At 39.4% G+C, this 26,181-nt stretch overlaps 2 protein-coding genes across 3 annotated transcripts in view; one reads left to right on the top strand and one right to left on the bottom strand.

Annotated features, from left to right (window-relative positions):
- The window catches only part of hspa12a (heat shock protein 12A), a 263,037-nt gene extending 253,620 nt beyond the window's left edge, over positions 1-9,417 (bottom strand). For both annotated transcript variants that reach the window (XM_072557347.1, XM_072557349.1), the window contains exon 1: positions 9,224-9,417. The gene's annotated coding sequence lies outside the window, so the exon portion shown is untranslated. The remainder of the gene's footprint in view (positions 1-9,223) is intronic.
- Positions 9,418-9,463: 46 nt separating this feature from the next.
- Positions 9,464-26,181, top strand: part of eno4 (enolase 4) — a 52,812-nt gene continuing 36,094 nt past the window's right edge. Inside the window, 5 exon segments of the mRNA XM_072557350.1 lie at positions 9,464-9,595; positions 9,598-9,639; positions 9,642-9,853; positions 13,114-13,242; positions 25,269-25,459. Of these exon segments, the coding sequence (XP_072413451.1) occupies positions 9,532-9,595; positions 9,598-9,639; positions 9,642-9,853; positions 13,114-13,242; positions 25,269-25,459 (638 nt within the window). The 5' untranslated portion in view covers positions 9,464-9,531.

Raw genomic sequence — 26,181 nt, 5'->3', positions numbered from 1 at the left:
ACCTCTTGCCCTAAGAGTTCCAGTCAGATTGACAAGCAACTCTTCAGTCTTAGCAGTACCACTGGGAACAGTAGCCACGGCTGGTACTGCAACAGACCCAAACAAGCCAGAATGCAGGATGTAAAATATAAACGGTGCTCAGGCTAGGCACTTAAATATTCTTTAATTGGCTATTTATGGCCTTCAACTTGTCTAATGGCAGGCTATCATGCACTTTTCCTATCACTGACAAAATGACAGCAGCAGTAGAAATGCATATCTAACTCCAAACTTCATCCCTGCCACCCTTTGCCACTTATGATGATCTCTGAAAGTTGACTGCTTGGAGGGATAATGGAACAGAAAAGCAGAAAAGGGAAAACTCAGCTGACTGACAGGAAGCCCAGAGAAAACAAAGGCCAGCAGATCATTAATCTTGTCAGCCCATCATGTTCTTCAGCAGGAAATGCAACAGAGTTTGTTATGTCAGATAACACAGGACAGTATGAAACAGTGCTGACCATCATGATGCACATCATTCATAGGTCAGAAGGCTGCCACATAAAAAAAAATGGCCAGATAGGAGCTAGTGAAATGAAATCATCATGGATATGCTTGCTAATTCAATTCATTTTTATTTTTGAATGTTGATTAAAGGGTATTGCGATTGATTTTGTATGTGAACTTTCAAAATGTATTTGCCAAGAACCACATAATTGATTTGCTCACAAAATTAAAACCTTTGGGAATAAGGACAGTGGCATTGAGAACAAAATGTGCAAGACAGAAAGAGAGTTCTGGTGAATTGATGCTTTTCAGGCTAGAGGTTACGTCTCAACTGGTGCAATTACTCAGAATGAAACTCAGTTTAGGAAGTCGGAGGGGATTTATTAGTTTGGCACCAGAGATAAGGAACTTCAGTAATGTGGAAAGACTGAAAAAGGTGAGTTGTTCTTTTTTAAGCAGAGCTGGGTAAATGGAGATTTGATATAAGTACAGTATTCAAAATCATGAACAGTTATGATTAGACTGAGTAATAAGAAACAGTTATCACTAACAGAATGGTTGGTAACTAGAGAACTCAGATCAAAGGTGAGTGGCAAAAGAACTGAAGACAATATGAAAAAGCTTTTTTTAAAATATATAGTGAGCATGTGGAAGATTTTTCTATATTATTTCCCAGGATTTTAAGCATTGCTGGAAAAGACGGCAACTGTTGTTCATCCTAAATACCCTTAAGAAGGTCTTGATAAGGCAGCTTTTTGGATTGCTTTTGTCCGCCTCGTATATGCACAACTACAGTGCTGTTAGGAAGCAGCATAGAGGCATTGGAGAGAGGACAGAGGCGATACATCTAATGTGTGGTTGTACATACCAAGTAAGAATTGACCACTGGGTTCCTTTTCTATTGAAGAAAGAAGGTTAAGGGATGACCAAATAGAGGTTTTTAATCTTATGAAATGTCTTGATAGAGTGTAAACAGAGAAAATATCTCCTCTGATGAGGAAAACTATAACTAGAGGCCGCTGATAGGGAATTCAGAACAAAACTCTACCAAAGGATGTTAAGAATGTGGAAAATCGCTGCTGCAGCATAGTTGGAGAATTATGCACATGCTCAACAAGCATTTAAGGAGAGGGAACTAAATGACACTGATGGTTCATTTAGGTAAGCAAATATTGTAGGAAACTTGAATGGAACATAAACATGGCATGGGCTGATTCAGCTGAATAGACTGCGTATGTCTGTGCAATCTTATGAATTGTTAAGACCTGAAAAGGATAATGGAAACGGATTCAATAGTGACTTTCAAAAGATAATTGAATAAATATTCAAAGGGAACATTTTACAAAGATATGGGGAAAAGCCAAGTGGGAAATATTGGATGGCTCTACAAACAATCAGCAGGAACATAATGGACCAAATGCCCTCCACCTCTATTATATCGTTCGGGAATATTGTAATAAACCAGGTTGGAGCAGCTGCATTTTTTCACTTTGACTTTACGACTCTGTGATAAAACATAGGAATTGTGTAATTTTAGTCAAGAATATATCGATAGTGTTATGTGGTTTCCAAACAGAATCAATCATTTTGGCACTAGAGTTATTTGGTACCAAAGAAAATGAAATGGTGTGCAGATATTATATCAAACATCGTTTATATGTTACTCTTGGCCTATGGTCATCTACATGCTGGTGATGTCATCCCAAAACACATGTGTCATCATCAACCATTATCTCTAATTTCTTGTCTGACATTTAGTTTTAATGAGCAGAAATTTCTTCAAATTCATACAAGATAGAGCACATCAGCATGATTTTCGGTGGGATGTTACTCATGCCCCACTACACATTAACAGCACAGAGATGGAACGAGTGGAGAGTGTCAAACTCCTGGGAGTAGTCATCCACAACAAGCTTTCTTGGACTCTTCACGTGGATGCACTAGTTACAAAGGGACGAAGGATCGGTTTCCGTGCTGTACATCTCTATAATTGTATGACTATGTACTAGGGGTAATATATTACCAAGAGGGTTGTCTAACTAAGAAAGAAAAAATAGACAGACAGTCAGGATAAATAGGTCATTTAAAGGGTGGAAAATTACAACTAGTGCGATGCCACTGGGATCACAGCTGGGGCCTCAACTACCTCCAATCCAATTAATGACTTGGTTGAAGGGACTGAGCCACATTTTCTGACAATACAAAGATTGTTCAAAAAGCAAGTTGAGATAAGATAAAGCAAAAGAAAGTTTTTGACAAATAAAACAGTAATGCTTTCAGAAGCTTAGAAGGATATGGGAAGTATACAGGTGATGTGAAAAAGGAAATTAGAAAAGTAAAGAGAGGTATGAAAAAATATTAGCCAGACAAATTATGGAAAATATAAAAATGTTTTATTAGTCAAGAAAAGAGAAAATTAAGAGGATGACTAAGAAAAAGGTTGCACCTATTAGGGATGAACATAGTACTTCAGTGTGGGTGCAGAAATAGAGAATCATCGAGATTATACATTACAACAGAAAGAGGCCCTTTGGCCCACCAGGTCTGTGCCGATCATCAAAACACATCTATGCTAATCTAATTTTCCAGCATTTGGCCCTTAGCTTTGTATACAGTGATGTTTCAAATGCTCATCTAAACAGTTCTGAAGTGTCTGTGGCTTCCCACCTCTTCCAGTCTTTTAAAGACAGTGTGTTCCAGATGTCGACAACCCTCTGAGATGAACAGATGTTTCCTCAAATTCCCTCTAAACCTCCTGATTAAATCTTTAAACTTTGTTCCCTGACTATTGACCCCTCTACTAAGGGAAGGGTTTCTCCACAGAAGAGAACTTTGTACACCTCAAAACTTTGCACACTTCAAGCAGACCCCTGTTCTAAGGAAAAGAATCCCAGATTCTCTAGTCTGTTTTCATAGCTGTATCACTCCAGAACAAGCAACTTCCTGGTAAATCTCTACTGTGCCTTCTCCATTGCAACTGTATCCTTTCTCTAGAGTGTCAACCAGAACTGCACACAGTGCTGCAGCTTTGGTGTAACAAGTAATATAAACAGCTCCATCTTAACTTCCTTACTGTTGTATTCAATGTCTCAAATAATAAAAACAAGTATTCCATAAATCTTCTTCATCACCTCATCTAGTAGTGCTCATATGATGAAGGATCCATGGTCTTATACATCAAGGTCCGTCTGATCATCTCTATTTCTTGGGTCTTACCATTCAATGTGTGCTCCCTTGCCTTGTTAGTCCTCCCAAAGTACACCACCTGATACTTTGCAAGATGAAATTCAATTTAGCACTTCAAACGATTAGCCTATGTATATTGTTCTGCACTCTGAGGCTTTCCTTGTTGCTATTTAGCACTCCACCAATTTTCATGTTAACCTGCACAGAAGTCTAGAGTGTTGATGTACACAAGAAACAGCAAGGGGCCTAGCACTGAAACATGTTGTATGCCACTGGACATTAGCTTCCAGTCACAAAAAAACCCTTTGACATCACCCTCTGTTTCTTGCCATGATGCTAATTTTGAATCCAGTTTGCAAAATTACACTGGATCTCATGGGCTGTAAACTTCATAACAGTTTGCTATGTGAGACCTTGTCACAAGCCTTGCTGCTGTGAGTTGCTTTGGGACCTTAAATCATGATAAAAATGCAATCTGCATTTGCAAATTGTTCTAAAATACAGAATATACCCAAACTTGTTTTTAGGTCTGCTATTCAACATTCTTAGTATTTACTGATACAGATATTCAGTTCCACACATTGTAATGATGATAGTAATGGAAATGTTAGATCCCAGAGCGAGATCGAGCTTGATAGACCAAAAGTTTTATTTTTGTATTTTTGTTACCATGATGATCAGTCAATGAATATATTCAAAATAAAGCAAAATGAGAACTTATTTACGGAAGACAATCTGGAGAGGTCTTACAATCTCAGATGGCGACGAAACAGACTACAGACAGGAGATGGAAGACATGGAAAAATGGTGCACTGAGAACAATCTAGCTCTCAATGCTGGCAAAACCAAGGATCTCATTATTGATTTTCAGTGGGATGTTACTGATGCCCCACTACATATTAATAGCACAGAGATGGAATGAGTGGAGTGTGCCAAGCTCCTGGGAGTAGTCATCCACAACAAGCTTTCTTGGACTCTTCACGTAGATGCACTAGTTACAAAGGGCCAACATTGTCTCTTCTTCCTTAGGCAGCTGAAGAAATCTGGCATGACGGCGAATCCCTTTGACAACTTTTATAGGTGTGCCACTGAGAGCATTCTGTCTGGATGTATCACTACCTGGTATGGAACTGTACCATTCAAGATCAGAGATGGTTACAGAGAGTGGTGAACTCGGCCTGGACAATCGCAAAGGCCAACCTCTCATTTATAGAATCCATCTACCAAGCCACTGTCAAGGAAAGGCTGCCAGCATTCTCAAAGATCCATCCCACCCTAGCAATGCTTTTCTACAACCTCTACCATTGGGGAGAAGGTACAGAAACCTGAACATACGCACCAGACAGTTTCGAAACAGTTTCTAGCTTATTGTTGTTAGAATACTGAATGGACTCACAAACTATTAGCATTCACCTGCATCTGTGTTTTGGTTTTTGCCACTGTTTACCTATTATTTAGGTATCTATGCTATTCAACTCTGTGATCTGCCTGTGTATCACAAGACAAAGCTTTTCACTGTACCTCCGTACAGGTGACAATAAATTTAATTCAATTCAATTCGATTCATAAACATTTGCAAGAATGATTCAACCCTATTTCCCAGCAAAATCCTTTGCAATCATCCTTTCCTTCACTCAAAAATTGCTCACTCGACTGAGAAGGTCACAAGCATTTCCTCTTGGTAAATTTATGCACATTAATGTATCCACAGATGTAATTCTGTACATCTTTTCCCGTTACATAAAGGCATAAGCAAATTTACTGACTTTCTTGAATGAGTGCTAAGACAAAATCTTAGTGCCTTTTCCAGTTACACCAACTACTTTCAGGCCACTAAACAGCACATTCACTACTATGGATCTTTTCTTATGAACTGGACAAACTTGTAGCCTCCAGCTTCTGCATCAGTCTTGCTGTTGGTCATAAATCTTATCTCTTCAGCCAGAATCTCACTTGGTGGCTTGCTTAGTCATTTCTCTTAAGTCACGAGGTTTCTTGGAAATGCTGTTTTGACACAATGCTATGAAGAGTTTCTGAGCCTTATATAAAAAAAAAGACACTTTCACAGAACTGAAAACCAGAAGCCCATTTTCCTCCACTTTAGAACACAAATTTCCAAATAGTAACAGAATATAAAACTTTATTACGACATGTATGCAAAAATATTTCCAAAGAACTTTTGACCAAATGTCTGACACACTGGAATCAGTTGGATCCTAATAACTGTTGTATTTTCCTGAGGCACTATCTTTATACTGCCTCCAGAATTAATGAATATTGATTAGAGTTTTGCCAAAGTAAGATCTTAAGGCAGAAATGCTACTTTTTGTACCAATAAATTAATAAAATTCATAAAACAAATTTCTGAAACAAAAATCTTAGAAATAATTCAAAGTTAGCCTAAATATAATTAAAATTAACACCAACATAATACTGGAAATGGTAACTTTATTAATTTAAAAATTTGTCTGTCAAACAAAATTTAGACAATTGAAGCATAAAACAGCTACCTCTTTTAGTAATTTTCTAGTCCTTACTGAAAATCTGTGTTTGGATGGAAAAAAAGAGAACAGAATAAGTGATGTGACATAAAGACATGCTGTGGAAGCTTTTCATCTTGCAGTCACAAGAATACCAAACCTCCAAAAGGAACAACAAAAAATACTGCATGAATCACCATGATCCTATTGAATGGCAGAAGAGGCTCAACAGGCTGAAGGATCTACTTTCTGTTCCTAATTCTTATAGTATTACGGGAAAAGGTGGGAAAGTGGACTATGATTGGTTGAGGTGTTCACCATGATAGTCATTACTTAAGCTTTTGTTTAAATTCAAAAAGGCAAATTGGTCAGGATTAATCAAGACATTGTGATGCACCAAGGAAACAGTTGTTCCCCCAGATTTCTGTTTAATTGAAAAAAGATGCAATGCTTATTCTGTTTGCAGAGAGAAAGTAAGGACTGCAAAAGCTGAACATCAGAGTTGAAAAGTGTGCTGTTGGAAAACCACAGCAGGTCAGGCAGCATCCTAGGAGCAGGAGAGTTGACATTTCGGGCATAAACCCTCATTTTGTTTGCAGAGGACAGGGTGCTGCATATGAAAATTGCAGGACTCACAATGACTTGTTTGATTTCCACATCAGCTCAAATCTATGGTGGCATTTCATGACCTCATATTTATCTGAAAGTCAGGGAAAGGAACTGGAATAGTCATCCTCAACAAATGAAACAATATGAACAAAAGGTTTACTGCTCCCAATGATGGATTCAAATTCATATCTATTGGATTACCATTAAACATAATTGCACATCCTTGCTTAAAAGCATGTTACAAAAATTCTTAGACATGTCTAAGACTAGTTAGATGCGTGGTATTATTTATGATAGAGTTCACTCTCATGATTCATTGCATCCACATGTGTATAGGTTGCCTTGTCTCACAAAAGTGATCATCCTTTATGCCTATCTAATTTATGACAGGCTCTGCACAACATGAATTGGTCAAATGGTTGATTAAGTTGCTAAAACCAGTTCTTGAGCAACCTTCCACATACACAGTGAAGATTTTTTTAATCATTGCAAAGACTATGCAAGATTTGCAATCTTGTGTCCATATGCTGTTTTGACATGCAGAGTCTATTAAGCAAAGTACTGCTGAATGAAGCCATTGATATTTGTGCTGTGTCATTGTATCATGGTAATCCAGATACAATGCTAGTGTCAGAATCTGTATTCACTGAATTTATGCATTTAATAACTTACAGAGTTGAATTCAGCTTTAACAATGACATACATGCTCAAGCAGATGATGTTGTCATTAGAATCTAGCAAGGCCCAACTCTTGGGAACATTTTCATTAGTTTTCTTGAGAAATGTAGTGATAAAAACTGATCCCTGACCTTCTATAACTTTCATAATTCCAAAATTTAAATGGTAGGTAAATTTGCCATACTTGATTCTGCAGAATTTTCTTATACCCATTAATAGCCTCTAACCTGTGCTCACATTTGTCCTGAAAGTACAGCAGTCAAATATGGTCAATTTCCTTGACGTGCTAGTTGAACAATCCACTAAGGAGTTCAATCCTACTTCCTACCTTCAGTAAGTCTACCTTCACTGGTCACGATATGTACAAGGTCTCCTACTGGAACATGTGCTATAGTACTGACCTTAGCAACAACTTCATAAATAGAGCCTGAGACACTTGATAACCATGCAACCTTGATGCCAAAAAAGTGTTTTTTTTATTGGATATTGGCCACTTCAAATAGATAATTGATTACTGTGTATTATGCAAGCTTGTAAAAAGCCTAAGGCTGTTACTTTTGGTTCTGAAAAGTGCCCAGTCTACCTCAGTACCCTGATGGGTCTCAAATATTTGAATGATAGGTGAAGTTAGTAAATTTATGCTGCTACAATGCAACAGCAATATGATAGATATTCTTGATCAGCTGGATGCTGCCTTCATGACAAAAAGATTTTCCACCTAAGAAAACGGGGAATGTAGTACATCAATTGCAGTGCCAGTGTTAATGCATGTAGGACATGTGTCCCAATTATTTGTGATTTAAATTATCGAACAACATGCCTCTTCAGCTGTTCACATTGGCTAGAGCACTGACTGCACTCAACAAGTCTACGCTTGCAAATTCAGAACATAGGGTTCAACATTAGATGTGATTTCAGAATTAGACAGCACTTACTCAACAATTCAACAATGTTCAAAGAACTATCCTGACAACCAATTATGTTATCTGTTGGGTTTGCAGTGTGCCTCATTTACATATGCTCCAAGTTACATAAGCGTCAGTCTCTGAAAACAGAAAGACCATGCCCAGTCATTGTGCATTTTCAATTAAGCAAAAACATAGGGCCAACTGTTCTTTAATGCATTCTCCACAACAATGCCTCAATCAGAGTCTACTTGCCAACCAATCAGCACCCTTCTCACATGCAATTTCAAATTTTGTTCTGCTTGGAGATCTTGACAGTATGTCCCTTTATCAGCAACACTAAAGTTCTGCACAGCCAAACAACTGTTTGTGGAACAGAATAACATAGCAACCCAAATGCATTCTACAGCCAACCACTTTTCTGATGATATGATAGAAGAGGCAAGATCCTCAATGCCTTGTCTTCTGATACTTGTGAGAAGGAGTCAATCTTCACCGAGAGAGGTTTTATTTTTAGCCAAGAATATGACAAGGTAGCAAAAGTGAAACAAACACAAACCAGTGTCTTCATTTTAAAATTGCCAATAGTTAAAGTGATCTCAATACTATGAAACTAGTCAGAATCACCAAAGAAAATGATGTTTTCCACTTTGTGTACTACACAGATATGGATTCACATTATAGCTCCAAAGGTCTTAATTTATTGAAACACAATCTTCAAACAAAAAAGCAAATCTGTTTCTAAAAAGTTCAACTTGTGTATGACTACACAAGTCACATATAGAAGGTTGGTATTCATGAATATACATCTGAAGAAATAAGCAGTAGTCAACATAGTTTTAAAGGCATGTTTCTGGAATACAAAAATACTGTACCTACATAGTGCAGAGAACATCACAAGTGTTGCACACAGTTAGACTGAAGTACAGTCACAGTTGCTCTGTCGGTAGCTAGTTTGTGCACAGCAACAGGACACTGCTGTTGAGTGTTGGCTAGTGAACTGGGGGAACCATAAACGTTAACGCAGAAAGAACAGGCTGACCAATGGCATGAGAAGAGCCGCCTCATTTGCGTGATGAAGAAACAGCACAACGTTGGCAACAAGCTCCTGATCATAAACGTGCCCGGAGAGTGTTGGGGGATGGCCACATGAGTGCTCCAAGTGAACCAGCTCGCCAGGTAGACCCATGACGTCAAGCCCGACGGGTTGCCTAGCAACGGCAAAGGAAGCGGCAGGCCTCACTCTTCCCCCATCCTGAACGACATTTTGGAAACACTTCATAACCGGGAGCTTTGTTTAAGCGGACGAAGCGATCGAGCGGTGAAGGGATGTCTGCCGGCCCAGCCCTCCCTGCGAGCAACGGTCGCAGCTCCGAGGAAGCTCGCGACTTCTACCAACTCAAACAGCGCGCGGCCGAGTACTACAGGAACAACTTGGTGCCGCAAAGAATGCAGCAAGTGCTCAACAGCATGTTTTATGACAATCCCGACGATGTTTACGGACACCTGGTGGGTGTTTAGCTGTGCTGCAAGGGAGGGGCGAGCAGTAAAATTGCAGAATCCCTGTTTGGCCAATGTACAGATCTGCACCAAAACACTGCGCAGGACAAAAATGATTTTTTTAAAAATTCATTTGTGGGATGTGGGTGTCACTGGCTGGTAAGGTGCCTTCCTGACCATCTGTACTCTGCGTGCTGGTAATTGACCCACAATGCTATTAGTGAGGGAACTCCAGGATTTTGACCCAGCTACAGTGAAATAATCTATTTCCAAGTCAGGATAGTGAGTGGCTGGGAGGGGAACTTGCAGATGGTGGTGTTCCCATGTATCTGCTGCTCTTGTCCTTCGAGATGGCAGGGGTAATGAGAATGGAAGGTGCAGTCTGAGGAATTTTGTCTTGTACAAAGCTAAAAATCACACAACACCAGGTTATAGTCCAACAGATTTAATTGGAAGCACACTAGCTCTCGGAGTGATCATCACCTGATGAAGGAACGTTGCTCCGAAAGCTAGTGTGCTTCCAATTAAACCTATTGGACTATAACCTGGTGTTGTGTGATTTTTAGCTTTGTACACCCCAGTCCAATACCGGCATCTCCAAATCATGTCTTGTAGATAGAACACACTGTTGCTATTGAGCATTCATAGTAGAGAAAGTGGATGTAGTGTCAATCAAGTGGGCTGCTTTGGCCTGGATGGTGTCAAGCTTCTTGAGTAGTGTTTGAGCAGCACCCATCTCGGCAAATGGTGACAAGAAGATTTAGCAGGTCTGGATCAATCAGATACAAACACTTTCAGAGTCACCTGATCAAACCTTCCATGCCAAGGTCTCCACTAGCTGCAGGTCCCTGAACAACGTTAAAAGGGAAACTGGAGTTTCAGGTAGATCGGGTGCTGAAGAAGGCATTTGGCATGTTTGCCTTTATTGGTCAGTGCTCTTTGGACAGTGATTTCCAGCCTCTACCTCTGTATAAAGGAGGTCCTAAACATCCAGATCTCCTTCCTGAGAACTCTTCAAATGATCCCAGATGCTTTGCATCTACTCAGTTAAAAATACAGGCAACTTACTATACTGAAAATGTGTTGCTGGAAAAGCGCAGCAGGTCAGGCAGCATCCAAGGAGCAGGAGAATCGACGTTTCGGGCTTGCGCCCCTCTTCTGGAAAGCCTAACCCCGCCCCCACGCCAATCTCCATCCCCACGCCGAACCCCACCCCCGCCCCGATCTCCGTCCCTGCCCCGATTCCCACCCCCACTCCCAGCTCCAGCCCTACACCACGTCCTAGCTCCCAGCTCTGCTGTGTTTTCACCATCCCTCCAGAATTATCCCTCTCTGAGGATGAAAGATCAGTCCTCGGCAAAGGCCTCACCTTCATTCCCCTACGCTCTCGGATTAATGGGTTCAACACGTGGTGAGACATCAAACAATTCTTCCGCCGCCTTCGCCTCCGTGCTTACATCTTCAACCAGGATTCTCGCCCACCCTCTGACGACCCCTTCTCCCGCCTCCAACATACCCCATCCACCTGGACACCCCGTGCTGGCCTCTTACCTGCCCTTGATCTCTTCATAGCCAACTGCCGCGGTGACATCAACCGCCTCAACCTCTCCACCCCTCTCACCCACTCCAACCTCTCACCCTCGGAATGTGCAGCCCTCCACTCCCTCCGTTCCAACCCCAACCTCACTCTTCTACTCCTTGGATGCAGCCTGACCTGCTGCTCTTTTCCAGCAACACATTTCCAGCTCTGATCTCCAGCATCTGCAGTCCTCACTTTCTCCTAGAAGAACTTACTATACTGATCCAGCTACGTCAATCTCACATGCTGCCCATGTACCAGCAGCTTATAAAGCAAACATACAGCAGCAGGATTTCCACCAGTCTATCTACACGACTCTGCACCTGCCAATGTTTTCCCCATTCCTCCAGCTGGGAATACAGAGATCATGCTCGGTTTGGTCATACACGGATTCCCCCCACCCCCCCTTGAGAAAGCAGCTCTGAGATGAACGTTGGTCAAATCTATGAGTGGATGTCAGTCTCTGAGTTCAAAGATCCTCGCAGCAGCCTTTCAATGCTAGTCATCAGTGCATCCTGCACTGCAGATCGGTGTTTCCTATATGTCCTGTAACTGGATCAGAGAGATGCCATGAGGATTCTAAAGGTTTGTCAAAGATCAGATGCCCATATCTGTGCACAAGAGATGTGTGTGGCTAGTGCTATGAGATGCTATTGTGAGGTCAGCAACATGGAAGCTGTTCACAGCCAGCAGCAATCTGAAGTCTGTCCCCTATATACCACTTCAGCTCTGATGAAGAGTCATCTGGACTTGAAATGTTAGCTCTCTTTCTCTCCATGGATGCTGTCTGACCAGCTAAGATCTCCAGCATTTGTTGCAATCTGAAATCGACTAAGTGTGGAGCTGGAATGCCCAGCAGGTCAAGCAGCATTAGAGATGCAGGGGAGTCAATGGTTCAGGTTAGAACCTTTCATCAGTCCTCACTATCTGTAATCTGAAGTCATCAGGTACTCAATCTGATGTCTATTTCAAGAAGTTTCAGCATCCAGTTTCCTTGCTGCAGGCATTAGGAAGGCACACAACATATTAATGTGCAATTAATAAGGTTACTAATATGCAATAATCTTCCTTGACAGACAACTCCCTTCAACCTCCACATCTTTCTTAAAAGATGCAATGAGTTATTGCCAGTGTCTAGTTGGGCCTCAATGGAGTTTGCATGCAATTCTGTCACAGATCGGGTTGTTCAGGCCTCTGAGATTCTGCCCAGTCACTGAGAAAAGGCAAATTACAAATCTTTGTATGGTTTATCATGTATAGTAATTTCCTCAGTGGCAAAGGACCATGTAGCAGGATAATGCTGGTATTTAAAATGTTTGTTCAAACACATCTTGTGCTACACCAAACTGCAAAAATTGTAGTTATTGCTACAAATAAGTATACCCAATGTAAACTGAGAGTTTAACTATCACAGCAGAACAGTTTTTAAATGCAAATATATTTGACTAAGGTCCATTTGCTCTAGATCTGATGTTCCTGTAATTGCTAGTTCCTTCATTAATGGTGTTGAAATAAGAATTTTCTGTTTCTTAAAAAATGTACAGCTAATGAAGTTGTAAAGATGCAAATTAAATAGTAGCAAGATAGCCTTTTTTGTTCTTTGAGAGATAATTGCATTATGTTGTAATGTTGGTAATTGTGCACATCCTTTAGATCTGTATGGAAATTTGTAATTTTCTTATTTTAACAGGCAAATTACTTTGCTAGCTTTGCAAAGCCAGCTGCAATAAGCAGGATTGTTGGAAAAGCGAAACTAGATTCAGCGGGCCAACAAACAGTCCAAGTGGAAGTATTATGCACTATTAAGAATTTGGAGAAGGTTTGACTGGATCTTGTCACATGTTGATGTTTTAGTTTACCTGTGATATTGACATTTTATTTTTGATTGTCGATGTTCATAATTGCCTTGTAATAAGATTTTTGTTAAAAAACCATATGTGATGTTTTATATTATAATGATATTCACATAACTTTATAAATGCTTGAGAGTACGATGGATTCCAGGTTTGCTTAAGACATTCAAAAAGGAATTTGGTGTTTCTTTACGAAATGCAAGATTACAGGGAGAAGACAGGATATTGACATAGGTGAGATGCTCTTTTGAAGAGCAATTGCGAAATAATTCTGCAATATTGTGATGGTAGTCTTCAAGGATTGCATTTCATATACACTCAGTTTTATAAATTTAGTTTTCCCATTCATTTTATATACATTTTTAAATCTATACATTTTAGTTCACTTTTACTTCTGTGTTATTCTGGTCAAGAACTATTGTAAACTTTACAAAGAATAACCAACACTTTCAATTTTCTTATCCAATCCTACTTTAGTCTCGCTTCATTAGTTTCAGTATAAATGTCCAGTGGCACTAGACCTACCTGTGCCAGTGCTACTTTGATTATGGCATGATGGAGAACAAAAGCTCCTAAGTTTGTTTCCTTCCTCCCTTCCCTTCACTGGTCCACTCAATGTAAGGTAAGGCAGGAATGACTTTTCTTGATATGAAGAGAGCACTTTAACGAGCGTGGCATCAAGGAGCTTCACAAAATGTAGTCAATGAAAATCAAGGATAAAATTTTCTGCAGGCTAAAGTGTACCTGAAGATGGTTGTGGGTTTTGGAGGTCAGTCATCATAGTGTGAGGACATTGCTGTAAGATGGCTTCAGGATTGTGGTGGAGAAGTTTATAGAAATCTTAATTTGGGACAAAGTTCATAGTCACTTGGACAAATGCAGTTAACTAAGGAAAGCCAACGTTGATTTGTTAAATCCAAATTATGTTGAATAATTTGTTTGAGTTTTTTTGGTGAGATTAAAGAAAGTTAGTGTCAGAAAAGCTGATATGCTGTACAAAAACTTCCAAAAGGAATTTGACAGTGTGCTGCATAATGTGAGCACGGTTATGGCGTCAAAGAGACAGGAGTAACATGGTTAAAAATCACACAACACCAGTTTATAATCCAACAGGTTTAATTGGAATTACAACCACCTGATGAAGGAGCAGCACTCCAAAAGCTAGTGCTTCCAATTAAACCTGTTGGACTTTAACCTGGTGTTCTGTGATGTTTAACTTTGTACACCCTGGTCCAACACCAGCATCTCCATATCAGGAGTAACATGAAAGCTGACTGAGCAATTGGCAACAATGAGTACTGGTTACTGGATTTGTTTTGGAATTTATGAAGATTTACAGTGGATTAGCTTTGTAGGTACAGGTTCGGAGAAAACTGCTTGATTGAAAACTTTGTGTTGTCATAAAACATTTTGTGTGATCACTTTTGATTTTTTGGCTCAATGTTTATTTGCACAGGATTAAGCTGAGTCAAGTACACGTCTTCCGTTAATGATACTTGAAAGATTTTAATATATACTATTTCAGTTGGGTTTTAGTGATAGCATGTCCAGAAAATTATGAATGTGTTTTTTAATCAGTCCTACATTTGTCCTACATTAGTTTTGTGTAGGTATACTGAGTGAATAGCCATTGAAGTGCTATAATTTGACATGGATGTTATGAAGGCCCTTGGGTAGCCCTGAGTTTGGCTGGAGGGTTTGAGTTGCTTTATGCTGATGGTGGGGACATTAGTTGGTCTGGAGATAGCATAGAGGTCACAGGTAGACCTTCTGACCTTAATTTTCAACATTTCCTGAATCCAGGCAATAGATTATGATTCCTATGTAAGGCTGTGAACCACAGATCATGGAGAAACTGATCAGACTGTATGAAAATCACAAGAAGCTAAAATGAATACAGTGGATGTCCAAAAGGACTTGGAGGTTCAAGTGCATACCTGTTTAAAATGGCTCAAAGAGGTGCACTTGGAGTATTGTGAGCAGATCTTGGCAACACACCTTAGGAAGGGCATATCAGTCTTGGAGGGAATACAATGTAGGTTTTTAAGAATGATACCTGGACTTTAGGGGTTAACTTATGAGGAAATATTGGACAAATTAAGCCTATTTTCTCTACGATTTAAAAGGTTAAGAGATGATCTAATTGAAATCTTAAAGTTATTAACTGGAAAAGTCAGTAGATATAGATAAACAATTTCCACTGGTTGGGAATTATAGAATCAGGTAGTGTACTCTTACAGACCATTCAGAAGTGAAAAATAGAGATCGCTAGAAAAGCTCAATAGATAGGACAGTATCTGTAAAGAGAAATCAGAGTTATGTTTTGGGTCAAGTGACCCTTCCTCAGAGGATTAGGAAGCACTTCTACATGCCAAGGGCAAGATAGATACATTTTTGTTATGCCAAGGTATTAGGAGATATGGGCCAAAAGCATATGTATAGATGTAGGCCACAGACCAATCAAGATTTCATTGAATGATGGAACAGAGTTGAAGGACTGAATGGCCTACTCCTGTTCATATGGTCCCAAGATGCCCACAGCTACAATGGCATTGGCCACGCCTGGAGTGCAGGATAGATAGGAACATAGTTAAGTAACAGTTGGGAGCAAGAATAAACCATTTAGCTCTTCGAGCTCATTTACCCATCTGACACAGTCCTGATCCTGAGTGTACTGTTAATTCTATTTTTCTATCTACCCTCCCAATTGCAGATTAATCCTGTAACATCAGATATTGTGATTGGAGTGAAAGTCCTGGAACAATATCTCATGCTGTACTTGGTTCCTGAGTAAAACTGATCACTTCAGAAAGATCTAGCGCATAACCTCTGGCCTGCTTATTCAGTGTTATACAGCCTACCATCCTTTGAAGATAGTGATTCAATATAATCAGATTTGTGTCTGTTCCATTAGATTTCCATCAGAATTACAGCTGTGTTCTGCTGGAATAGCTGAGTCACCTCAGGATGTAGTCTTTACTTGAAAATGGCTTCAAATCATTAACATCTGTTGGTGTTTGATCTATTTCAATCTGATTGTCTGCAAATAAAGGGCAGGGAAATTTGGTGGTTGGATCTTCTGCTTGTGACCTCTACATCTAACTAAATCCTACCTATTAAATGGGAAATCACAGACTGATGATTGCAGAAGCAGAAGATTTCAGTTAGTAAGTCCATCAACATTGGAAAAAGGAAGTTATTATTTTGGGTATTGATCATCCATCAGAATTCCAGTGTGCACTCCTAGGTGAATATTACTAGCTTGCAGAAACGTCCATTGAGACCACTGATGTAGTATGGAATAATTTTAACAGCCAGTTTAGGTTTAATACATACATAAACTATGTAATCTCTACATGCTCCTGTATCTTAATTTTAATCATCTGCTTTAAGTTCTTTGTCAGATAAATATATTTCACAATTTACAGTTTCCTCATGACATCCTGCTGTTACAAATCTATCTGCTGCCTGAAACTCATTTCCCCTTAAGACCTTACTTATATTAAATGCCAGCACCTCAGTCTGTTTGAAAGAACGTGAAATATCAGTGTTTTCTGCAATGTCCTGATCATTTCCATTATTGCTGTTAAAACAATTCCCCCTTGGACCTCTCCTTAAAATATCTTTGATTATTTAAAAAGTCTCATTAAAGCAACAGTCTAATCTCTGTTGCTTTTAGTAAATGTCCATATGTTTTTTCTAAATTAACACTTACCTCCTTCACTTCTTCATCTCTTGTGTGTTGGTTGATTAAAAACTCATAGAAAGTAATTTTCTTTAAAAAATGTATCTAAACAATGAGGTTTTGGAAGTATTTTTATTAAAAACTATCAAAGTGAATAAGAAGCATATGAAAATTACATAATTTGACCCATTAACCATCAGCAACTATAAAGAATATTGTGATTATTTAGCATCTCATTGGAATGCATACAGTTTGTATGTATTTAATATAAGGACATTTAGAATGTAATTTCAGCAAAAGCTGCAGAGTGGCAAATAAAATTATTAATCTTGAACTAACATTTAAATATACAATTTAAATCCTAAGTACATTTGTTCAAAAAAGGATTAAAGCCTGAAATCACAAGGTGCACCAAAAGCATGTGTCTGGAAGTTACCCATCTGCTTGGTACCCAGTATTTTTGGATTTTACAGCAAGGAAACTGACCAGCTTTCTAGAAGCTTCCACAAAATCAGCACAGACATTATTACATCCTCAAAAATTATGTAATTAAGTTGTTGCTAATGTCTTTCTTTTGTTCTGAGCTCTGCCATGATAGTCAGCCAGCTGATGTATAACACCACCAGTATGTCTTGTAAATAAAACACAGGACAAATCCACCCAGCCATTTACCAGCCCATCAGTCAACTGTCCATAATCAGTAAAGGGACGGAAGGTGTCATTAACAGTACCACCAAGCAATTCTTAACAATAATGTGCTCAATAGTGCTCAGTTTGAGTTCTGCCAAGGCCATCCAGCTCCTGATGTCAATAGCTTTAGAAGCATAAGTAGGCTATTCAGCCCCTTGAGCCTGTTCTATCATTCAAAGACATCATGCAGGTTTAATTTGTATAATCTTTCCTAATAAATTGACCCCTGAAATCTAGGTATCATTCTTGTAAACCTACATTGTACTCACTGCAAAGTCACAAATCCTTCCTCAGCTGTGTTGCCTATATCTGCTGACAGTACGTCAAGTTCAGCCACTTACAAAAATCGTTGAATTCCAGAGTTGAAGTGTGAGTAACTGCCTTTGACATCAAGGCTGCATTTGACCAAATGTGACACTAAGGAGTCCCTGCAAAACTGGAATCAATGGCAATCAAAGGAAAAGTTTGCACTGATGGAATCGTACATGGTACAAAAGGAAAATGGATGTAGTTGTTAGAGGTCATTCGTATCAGTTCTGGGATATTTGTGCAGGAGTTCCTCAGGGTAGTGTCTCCCACAGTCCAACTATCTTCATCTGCTTCATTAATGACCTTCCCTTCATCACAAGGTCAGAATTCAGGATGTAGCTGATGACTGCACAATGTGCAGCATAATTCGTGATTCCTCAGACACCGAAGCTGTCCTTGTTCATGTGCAGCAAGACCTGGACAATATCCAGATTTAGGGTGGCAACGGGGAAATAATGTTCGCATCACACAAGTGTCAACCAATGATCAACTCCAACAAGAGAGAATCTTATCATTATCCCTTGATGTTCGATGGCATTGCCGTCACTGAATTCCCACACATCAACATCCTGAGGGTTACATTGATCTGAAACTGAACTGGACTGACCATTATAACACTGCAGCTACAAGAGTTGGTCAGAGGTTAGATTTCATCTCAACATTTTCCTGCCTGTTCTTCATAACCTTTCAGATCACCTAACTTCCAATGTTGTCACATGACTTGTGTCAGCCAAGTCCCATGACTTCTCTTTATACACTCTGCAAACTCAGGTACACTTCAGATGACTTGGATGGCGAATATCTTAAAATGTTTAAATGAAATGGCACGAAGCACACACAATCTGTTAAGCAGACATTTGGAGCATGCTTCAGGACTCCTGAGGAAATGGGGTCCTTAGTGGACCCTGAAACAAAATAAGTTTGGGTTTTGTAGAAGCTTTTGCTTTCTTCATACTTACATGCAGTGCATTCCAAACCCTTTCTACTTACTGGGAGAAGATGGTTTCTCTCACCTCAAAATTGCTTCTCTTGCAAGACACTTTAAATCTGTATCTTGAGGTTCTCAATCCCTTTTTTTTTGAGTCAGAATACTTACTGCTTTTCTACTCTGTCTAGCCCCCTTGAGATTTTGAAAATTATTTAAATCTACTCCTTGCCTTCTCTCCAAGGAAAATAATCCAAACTTTTCAAATCTTTCTTCATTCCTGGGACCATTTTTCTGCATTCTCTTGAATCCAGTCACATCCTTTTTTTATTGTGTGACACCTAGAATTATACTCAGTGCTTCAGTCTAACCTGTGTCCTTTATTAGTTCATCTCAATCTCTCTGCTATTGTACTCTGCCCCTAGAGTCCCTGTCCTGCCACCTGACAAAACCAGGTCTCTCTGCTCATACATAACCTTTAGAATAATACTCTTTCTTTTATACTGTTTTTCCATGTTCCTTGTACCAAGGTGTAATACCTGAATCTTCCATGCTAACAGCAGCTACAGTATATTGATTGCAATGGCTCAAGAAGGCTGCTCACCCCTATCTTCTAATAGGGCATTAAATTAATGTAGCAAATGCTGGCCTTATCAGTGTTACACACATCGCCCCATGGATTTTTTAAAAATCAACTTTTTGTGGTGAGCTAAGTTTGTATCAGTTGTGAGAAAACAACATCTATCGACATGACAGAGATCAAATGGAGACTGGGCAACCATTTGGCGTAACACCTTTTTTCAGTGAGGAGAGATAACACTGAGCCTCCTGTAGCTTGTCATTTCAATGTTGCAACACCCCCCCACCCAAACTCACACCCCAAACCTCCGGACCATTATCTCCTTAGCCTGCTAGAGCATTTCGTTGAAACTCAACAGACCTCATGGAACAGCCTCTCATCTTTCAGTCTGACAATCTGTGGCCTTCTGGTTTTTAAACTTTGAGTTCAACCAATCTCGATCCTCTTTTTTGCCCCCATTTTGTTGCGTGTTTTTTTTGCTGGTTCTGTTTTCTTCTAGTTTCTTTCTTTTTATTTGAACAGCTGCAATCCAGTCATTCACCCCTCAGTTAGAAGCGATTTTGCTTTCTTCACTTGGCCAGAACCTATTATATTCCTACATTTCCTTAATTCTCAAGAAATTTTATTGATCTAAATGTTAACTCTTTCTACCTACACAGATGCTGCCTGACCAACTGAGTATTTGTAGCATATTCTGCTTTTATCTTACAGCATAATGCCAGTCAATGCATCTTGATAAGCCGGCTGCAAAATGCCATTTCATTAATCTCATAGCAAAGTAAATAAATTCAATAGCAGCGTTTGGATATCTGTATTCAATCATGCATCTGCCACTTAGCTGAACTTGCTGTACTATTTATACATTAATAATGGTGAGCATCATTAGCCTTCCATAATTTTGACATCAAATTTTGGCCCATTCCATCCCTTCTGCTAGTAGGTTATTCTGACCATCACTTTTCTTTTTTGATTCAGTTGCAATTATTAAATGCAATAATTTGAGAACAGGGTGCTTCCTATCTTTGAAAGACAGGAAAGCTAGGCTAGCTATAGTGTACTACAATTAGACAATTATCATTAGTCCTACAACAAACATACGCATTCAGCTTTTGGTTTGTGAATAAATTGTTGTCTTAGTATAAATATAGGAGAAATGCAGTAAGTAAAACAGCATTTATAGCATGCATCCTTCTGCGATATTAACTGCTTTATACATTCACTGTCTAATTCATTATGATTTAATAGAAATACAATAGCAGTGAAGTTGAACTAATAAGGAATGAATGTTCAAATTTGGTCCCATGAATAGCTCGCTAGAACTTAGATTTCAGAATGATAGTGTGAAATTCTATTGGGTTTGTGAAGGTAGCATTGAAGATGGGGTTGTGATTTTGAAATGTGTGCATTGAGTGTTCTATCTCACACACTCCCACCTCCAAACATTCTCGCGATGTTGAACTTTCAGCCCCTGACCATCCTTGTGGAGATTTCACCCTCCATAATGATAGATGGCCTGACAGCTGTGGTCATTATTTAGTTAAAGTTTATTTGATGAGTTCAGAAAATGACTGTATCTTGAGATCCACTACTGGTGCAATCTAATGTCTGGAGGGCTCCCTATTACCCTGAGATTTGGGCACTTACAGTGGCCTTCCTGTCCTCACAGTCCATCCAAATGATTTTAAGACCATAAGACCATAAGACCATAAGACATAGGAGTGGAAGTAAGGCCATTCGGCCCATCGAGTCCACTCCGCCATTCAATCATGGCTGATGCACATTTCAGCTCCACTTGCCAGCGTTCTCCCCGTAGCCCTTAATTTCTCTAGACAACAAGAACCTATCAATCTCGGCCTTGAAGACATTTAGCGTCCCGGCTTCCACTGCACTCCGTGGCAATGAATTCCACAGGCCCACCACTCTCTGGCTGAAGAAATGTCTCCGCATTTCCGTTCTGAAATGACCCCCTCTAATTCTAAGGCTGTGTCCACGGGTCCTAGTCTCCTCGCCTAACGGAAACAATTTTCTAGCATCCACCTTTTCAAAGCCATGTATTATTTTGTACGTCTCTATTAGATCTCCCCTTAATCTTCTAAACTCCAATGAATACAATCCCAGTATCCTCAGCCGTTCCTCATATGCTAGACCTGTCATTCCAGGGATCATCCGTGTGAATCCCCGCTGGACACGTTCCAGTGCCAGTATGTCCTTCCTGAGGTGTGGGGACCAAAACTGGACACAGTACTCCAAATGGGGCCTAACCAGAGCTTTATAAAGTCTTAGTAGTACATCTCTGCTTTTATATTCCAACCCTCTTGAGATAAGAGACAACATTGCATTCGCTTTCTTAATCACAGACTCAACCTGCATGTTTACCTTTAGAGAATCCTCGACTAGCACTCCCAGATCCCTTTGTGCTTTGGCTTTATTAAGTTTCTCACCATTTAGAAAGTAGTCCATTCCTATATTCTTTTTGCCAAAGTGCAAGACCTCGCACTTGCTCACGTTAAATTCCATCAGCCATTTCCTGGACCACTCTCCCAACCTGTCTAGATCCTTCTGTAGCCTCCCCACTTCCTCAGTACTACCTGCCTGTCTACCTAACTTTGTATCATTGGCAAACTTCGCTAGAATGCCCCCGGTTCCCTCATCCAAATCATTAATATATAATGCGAACAGCTGTGGCCCCAGCACCGAACCCTGCGGGACACCGCTCGTCACCGGCTGCCATTCTGAAAAAGAACCTTTTATCCCAACTCTCTGCCTTCTGTTAGATAGCCAATCCTCAATCCATCCCAGCAGCTCACCTCGAACACCATGGGCCCTCACCTTGCTCAGCAGTCTCCCGTGTGGCACCTTATCAAAGGCCTTTTGAAAGTCCAGATAGACCACATCCACTGGGTTCCCCTGGTCTAACCTACTTGTTACCTCTTCAAAAAATTCCAACAGGTTTGTCAGGCATGACCTCCCTTTACTAAATCCATGTGGACTTGTTCTAATCAGACTCTGCTCTTCCAAGAATTTAGAAACCTCATCCTTAATGATGGATTCTAGAATTTTCCCAACAACCGAGGTTAAGCTGATTGGCCTATAATTTTCCATCTTTTGCCTTGATCCTTTCTTGAACAAGGGGGTTACTACAGCCATCTTCCAATCATCCGGGACCTTTCCTGACTCCAGTGACTCTTGAAAGATCTCAACCAATGCCTCTGCTATTTCGTCAGCAACCTCTCTCAGAACTCTAGGGTGTATCCCATCAGGGCCAGGAGATTTATCAATTTTAAGACTTTTTAACTTTTCTATTTGAATTGAATATGCCTCCCATGGACAGCCTATTAATTATTTGCCTTCAGGAACATTGTGGAGGCAGATAGACCAGATAAACTGTATGAGTTACACATTAAATATATGTTCTAAATTGCACTAGTCCTTTATCTGAAAAATCTATTAAATGTATGTTCTCTTGACAGCTAACTGCACTTCCTCCATACCCTCTGCACTCCCTCAGATCTTCCATGCTAGCTCCATATTCAATATGTCCCTTTGTTGCTTCCATACATATCTGCTTATCTAGTATCACAATGAACAGAACGCAAAAGCCAGAAAACGGCATTGAAAGCCTTTAAAATGCTATGCAGTGACTGAATGAACAAACATCTATTCAATCTCCACTGAAAATGTTGGTCATCTTAGAAACTTTAAGCTGACAATGAAACACACAACCATTAGACCTCAGTCTTAAAAAAAACTCACTCCTTTTAAGTGCTCAGATCCATCAAAACAAATAAAAAATTAAACAATTCTTTAAAATATATTATTTATTATCTGATCTAACAAAGCTCACGGTCCAATTCACAATTATGTAATTAACTTGCACTGAGCTAAATCCATTTGTGAGAATTGGAGCTCAGCCAAGTGTTCATGACAAGATCCATTGCACAACTATCATAGGTCCTCCAGAGCTCAAGATAATGTAGCCTTTAAATTTTTTGAGCCACCTGATCGTTATTTAAAAAATCAACAGATGAACTTTTGACAAAATAAGTTTTTTTTCCAAGGCTTAACAGATGTCTGGACTGTTAAACAGTGTGAAAATCAAAGCACAGGATCCAGACACATGAAGATCTGCTCATTGATACACATTGAATGCAGAAAAGCACGTTGCCTGACTGAGAAAGTCCTTTAACAAAGTTACCTTGTCCTTGGATTTTTTCAAAAGGGGTTGTAAAGACAATGATGCCGAAATGGCTGACCCAAGTCAACAATAAAAGAAGGCCTTTAGGTTTTGTTTTAAAAGCGTTCTACAATGAAAGGGCAGTGCCCACTTCTCCCAGTTCAGGTTTTTTCTAGTTTGATTTGTTTTAGTAAGCAGTCAGAAAACTGCTGGGGACCTAGAGAAGCAGCTACAGTGAAGAAATTTCATGCTTCAACAGAGGTCTTGCCTGAACTTTCTCTCTGAAAACATTCCTGCTTATAAGAACCAGTGTTTGAATTTATCTTTTTGCCAAAGGATGTGTTTATTGGATGTTGCATGGATTGAAACAGCTCCTTCGTTAAGTTGTGACAGAGTTGGTTGGATGATCAAATGAGCAATGTTATTCTAAATTCTGTTTTATTTTTGTTTGTGTTCTATCCATAGTGTTTATGTAAATTCTGTTTTGTTTAAAGCTGAGTGGTTCGACCAGCTGTATCACTCCTGGAATATCCACATTGCATCTGCCTAAAAGAAAAAATAAAAAGGGCCTGGGCTATCTCCTTGAAACATTTTGAGGCGGTCTGGCCTGATTCATAACAACAGAAACAAAGTAGTGTGCCTGGACACTTACATCCTGCTCAATTTACTGGTCACTTATCTTTTAGGGACAATGTGTTCAAACATACTTAAACATTATATAATATCTAATTATGACATTCCATTTTGGCAATAACTCTTAAACTCTCTCTAAAATATTTCCAACTCCGAAGTCTTCTCCAAGAACAGACTAATCTAACATGTTTTACACAGGCTTCTGGAGTCCGCCTGCCTCACTGAAGCTGGGAAATGTAGGAAAATTGAGACAGGTATTTAAAAATACTAAATGTGACATCACCTGAGTACACATTGCTTCATAATTTGACACCTTTTCACTGGTGGCCAGTGGAAGTTGACTGGTTCATTTATGGTTCCGTCCATCCATTTTCTGCTATCCAACATGAGTTTCCCAAATTGAGATGTAAAATCTGACTAAGATATTTGAGTTAGGTAATCTCATTTATTATAGCATGATTTTTTAATATCTGGAGATTTAGCATCGTTCAAAGAATGTTTATTCTCTCGTTCCTTTATGTCAGCTCTTTGATGCTACTGCTGGTTTTGCTTTTGGGCTCAACAAGTTTGCAGCTGATTTATTACTTGACCATTGAAGAGCAGAACTTCTTTATTTCATGGAACTTTGACCAAAAATAATAAAAATAATAATTTCATGGCAGTTGCCTGCAGAGTTTTTCAATGAATTTTAACATATCTGAGCACCTTCATATTGTACACTCCAAATAATAGTGAAAGCTGAATTACACCTACTTCACTTTGTTCTATATCAAAAACAATGTGGTGACTAGGAACTTTTCTTTATGATTATAATCTGGATTTCAATGAAGATTAGCATACATACAACAATGTACTGCATCAAACGTGACTAGACTTTTTTTAAAACCAAAGTCAGGCAACATCTCATTTACAGGAGATATACTGACATCTCAAGTTTAAATCATTACTACTCAAGATATCTGCATTTAATATGTCCTAACACAATCTGCTTTTCAGAGTATCTGTTTTACTACAATGTCTAATTCTTGTTGTGATCCTAACTACACTACCTTCGATACCATGGATAAAGAAATTGAGCTAAAGAATATCAGTGTCCAGTTTGCCTTGGAATGGATTAATGGGCCATTGAATTCCCTAATAAAAGGGCTTTTGCCAGCTAATCAGAAACAAGTGGACAAATTTCTGAGGTACAGCTTTAGTTCTTCCAAATGTATTGTTCTTTTAAACTTCTCTAATAAAATTTCTTGCACAGAGCCTGTAAGTTACGTTTTGTGTGGGAAGACTGCTGTACCATAAGCATCGAAGCTATAATCAGCTGTCTTTCAACTTCAGTGGGTTGATGATATAGTTCAGATGTTTAGATCAGACTGATGCTGGAAAAGCACAGCAGGTCAGGCAGCATCCAAGGAGCAGGAAAATCGACATTTCAGGCAAAATCCCTTCAGATGTCAGATACCAGGCTTGCAAAGCAGGCCCTCTTCTCACCACTCAGTCAGGACAGATGGAAGAGAGGAATGCACAATAAATGCTTCAGGGCTATGCTGAAAGCCAACATAAGAAAAGCAATAAACATAAAAGGTGTGTATGCTGAAAATCTGAAACAAAAACCAAGTGCTAGAGAAAGAAAGCAAATCTGACATCATTTATGAAGAGCAACAGAGTTAATGTTTTGAGTCCATTGGCTTCATCAGCACGTGATCAACAAATGCAATATTGACATCAACTCCTGGGAGACCATCGCTCTGGACCAAACCAGATGGAGGCAGAGTCTGTGGGAAGAAATACAGCATTTTGAGACCCAATGATGGCAAAATGAAGAGGAGAAGCAGAAGTGATGAAAAGGACGAACTATGATACATACTAGTAGTACATAAATAGAACTTGAACATGACAACAAATATTCTAAGTG

Source organism: Chiloscyllium punctatum, chromosome 38 (assembly GCF_047496795.1).
Source record: "Chiloscyllium punctatum isolate Juve2018m chromosome 38, sChiPun1.3, whole genome shotgun sequence".
Taxonomy (NCBI): Eukaryota; Metazoa; Chordata; class Chondrichthyes; order Orectolobiformes; family Hemiscylliidae; genus Chiloscyllium; species Chiloscyllium punctatum.
This window is presented reverse-complemented; position numbering and strand designations above follow the sequence as displayed.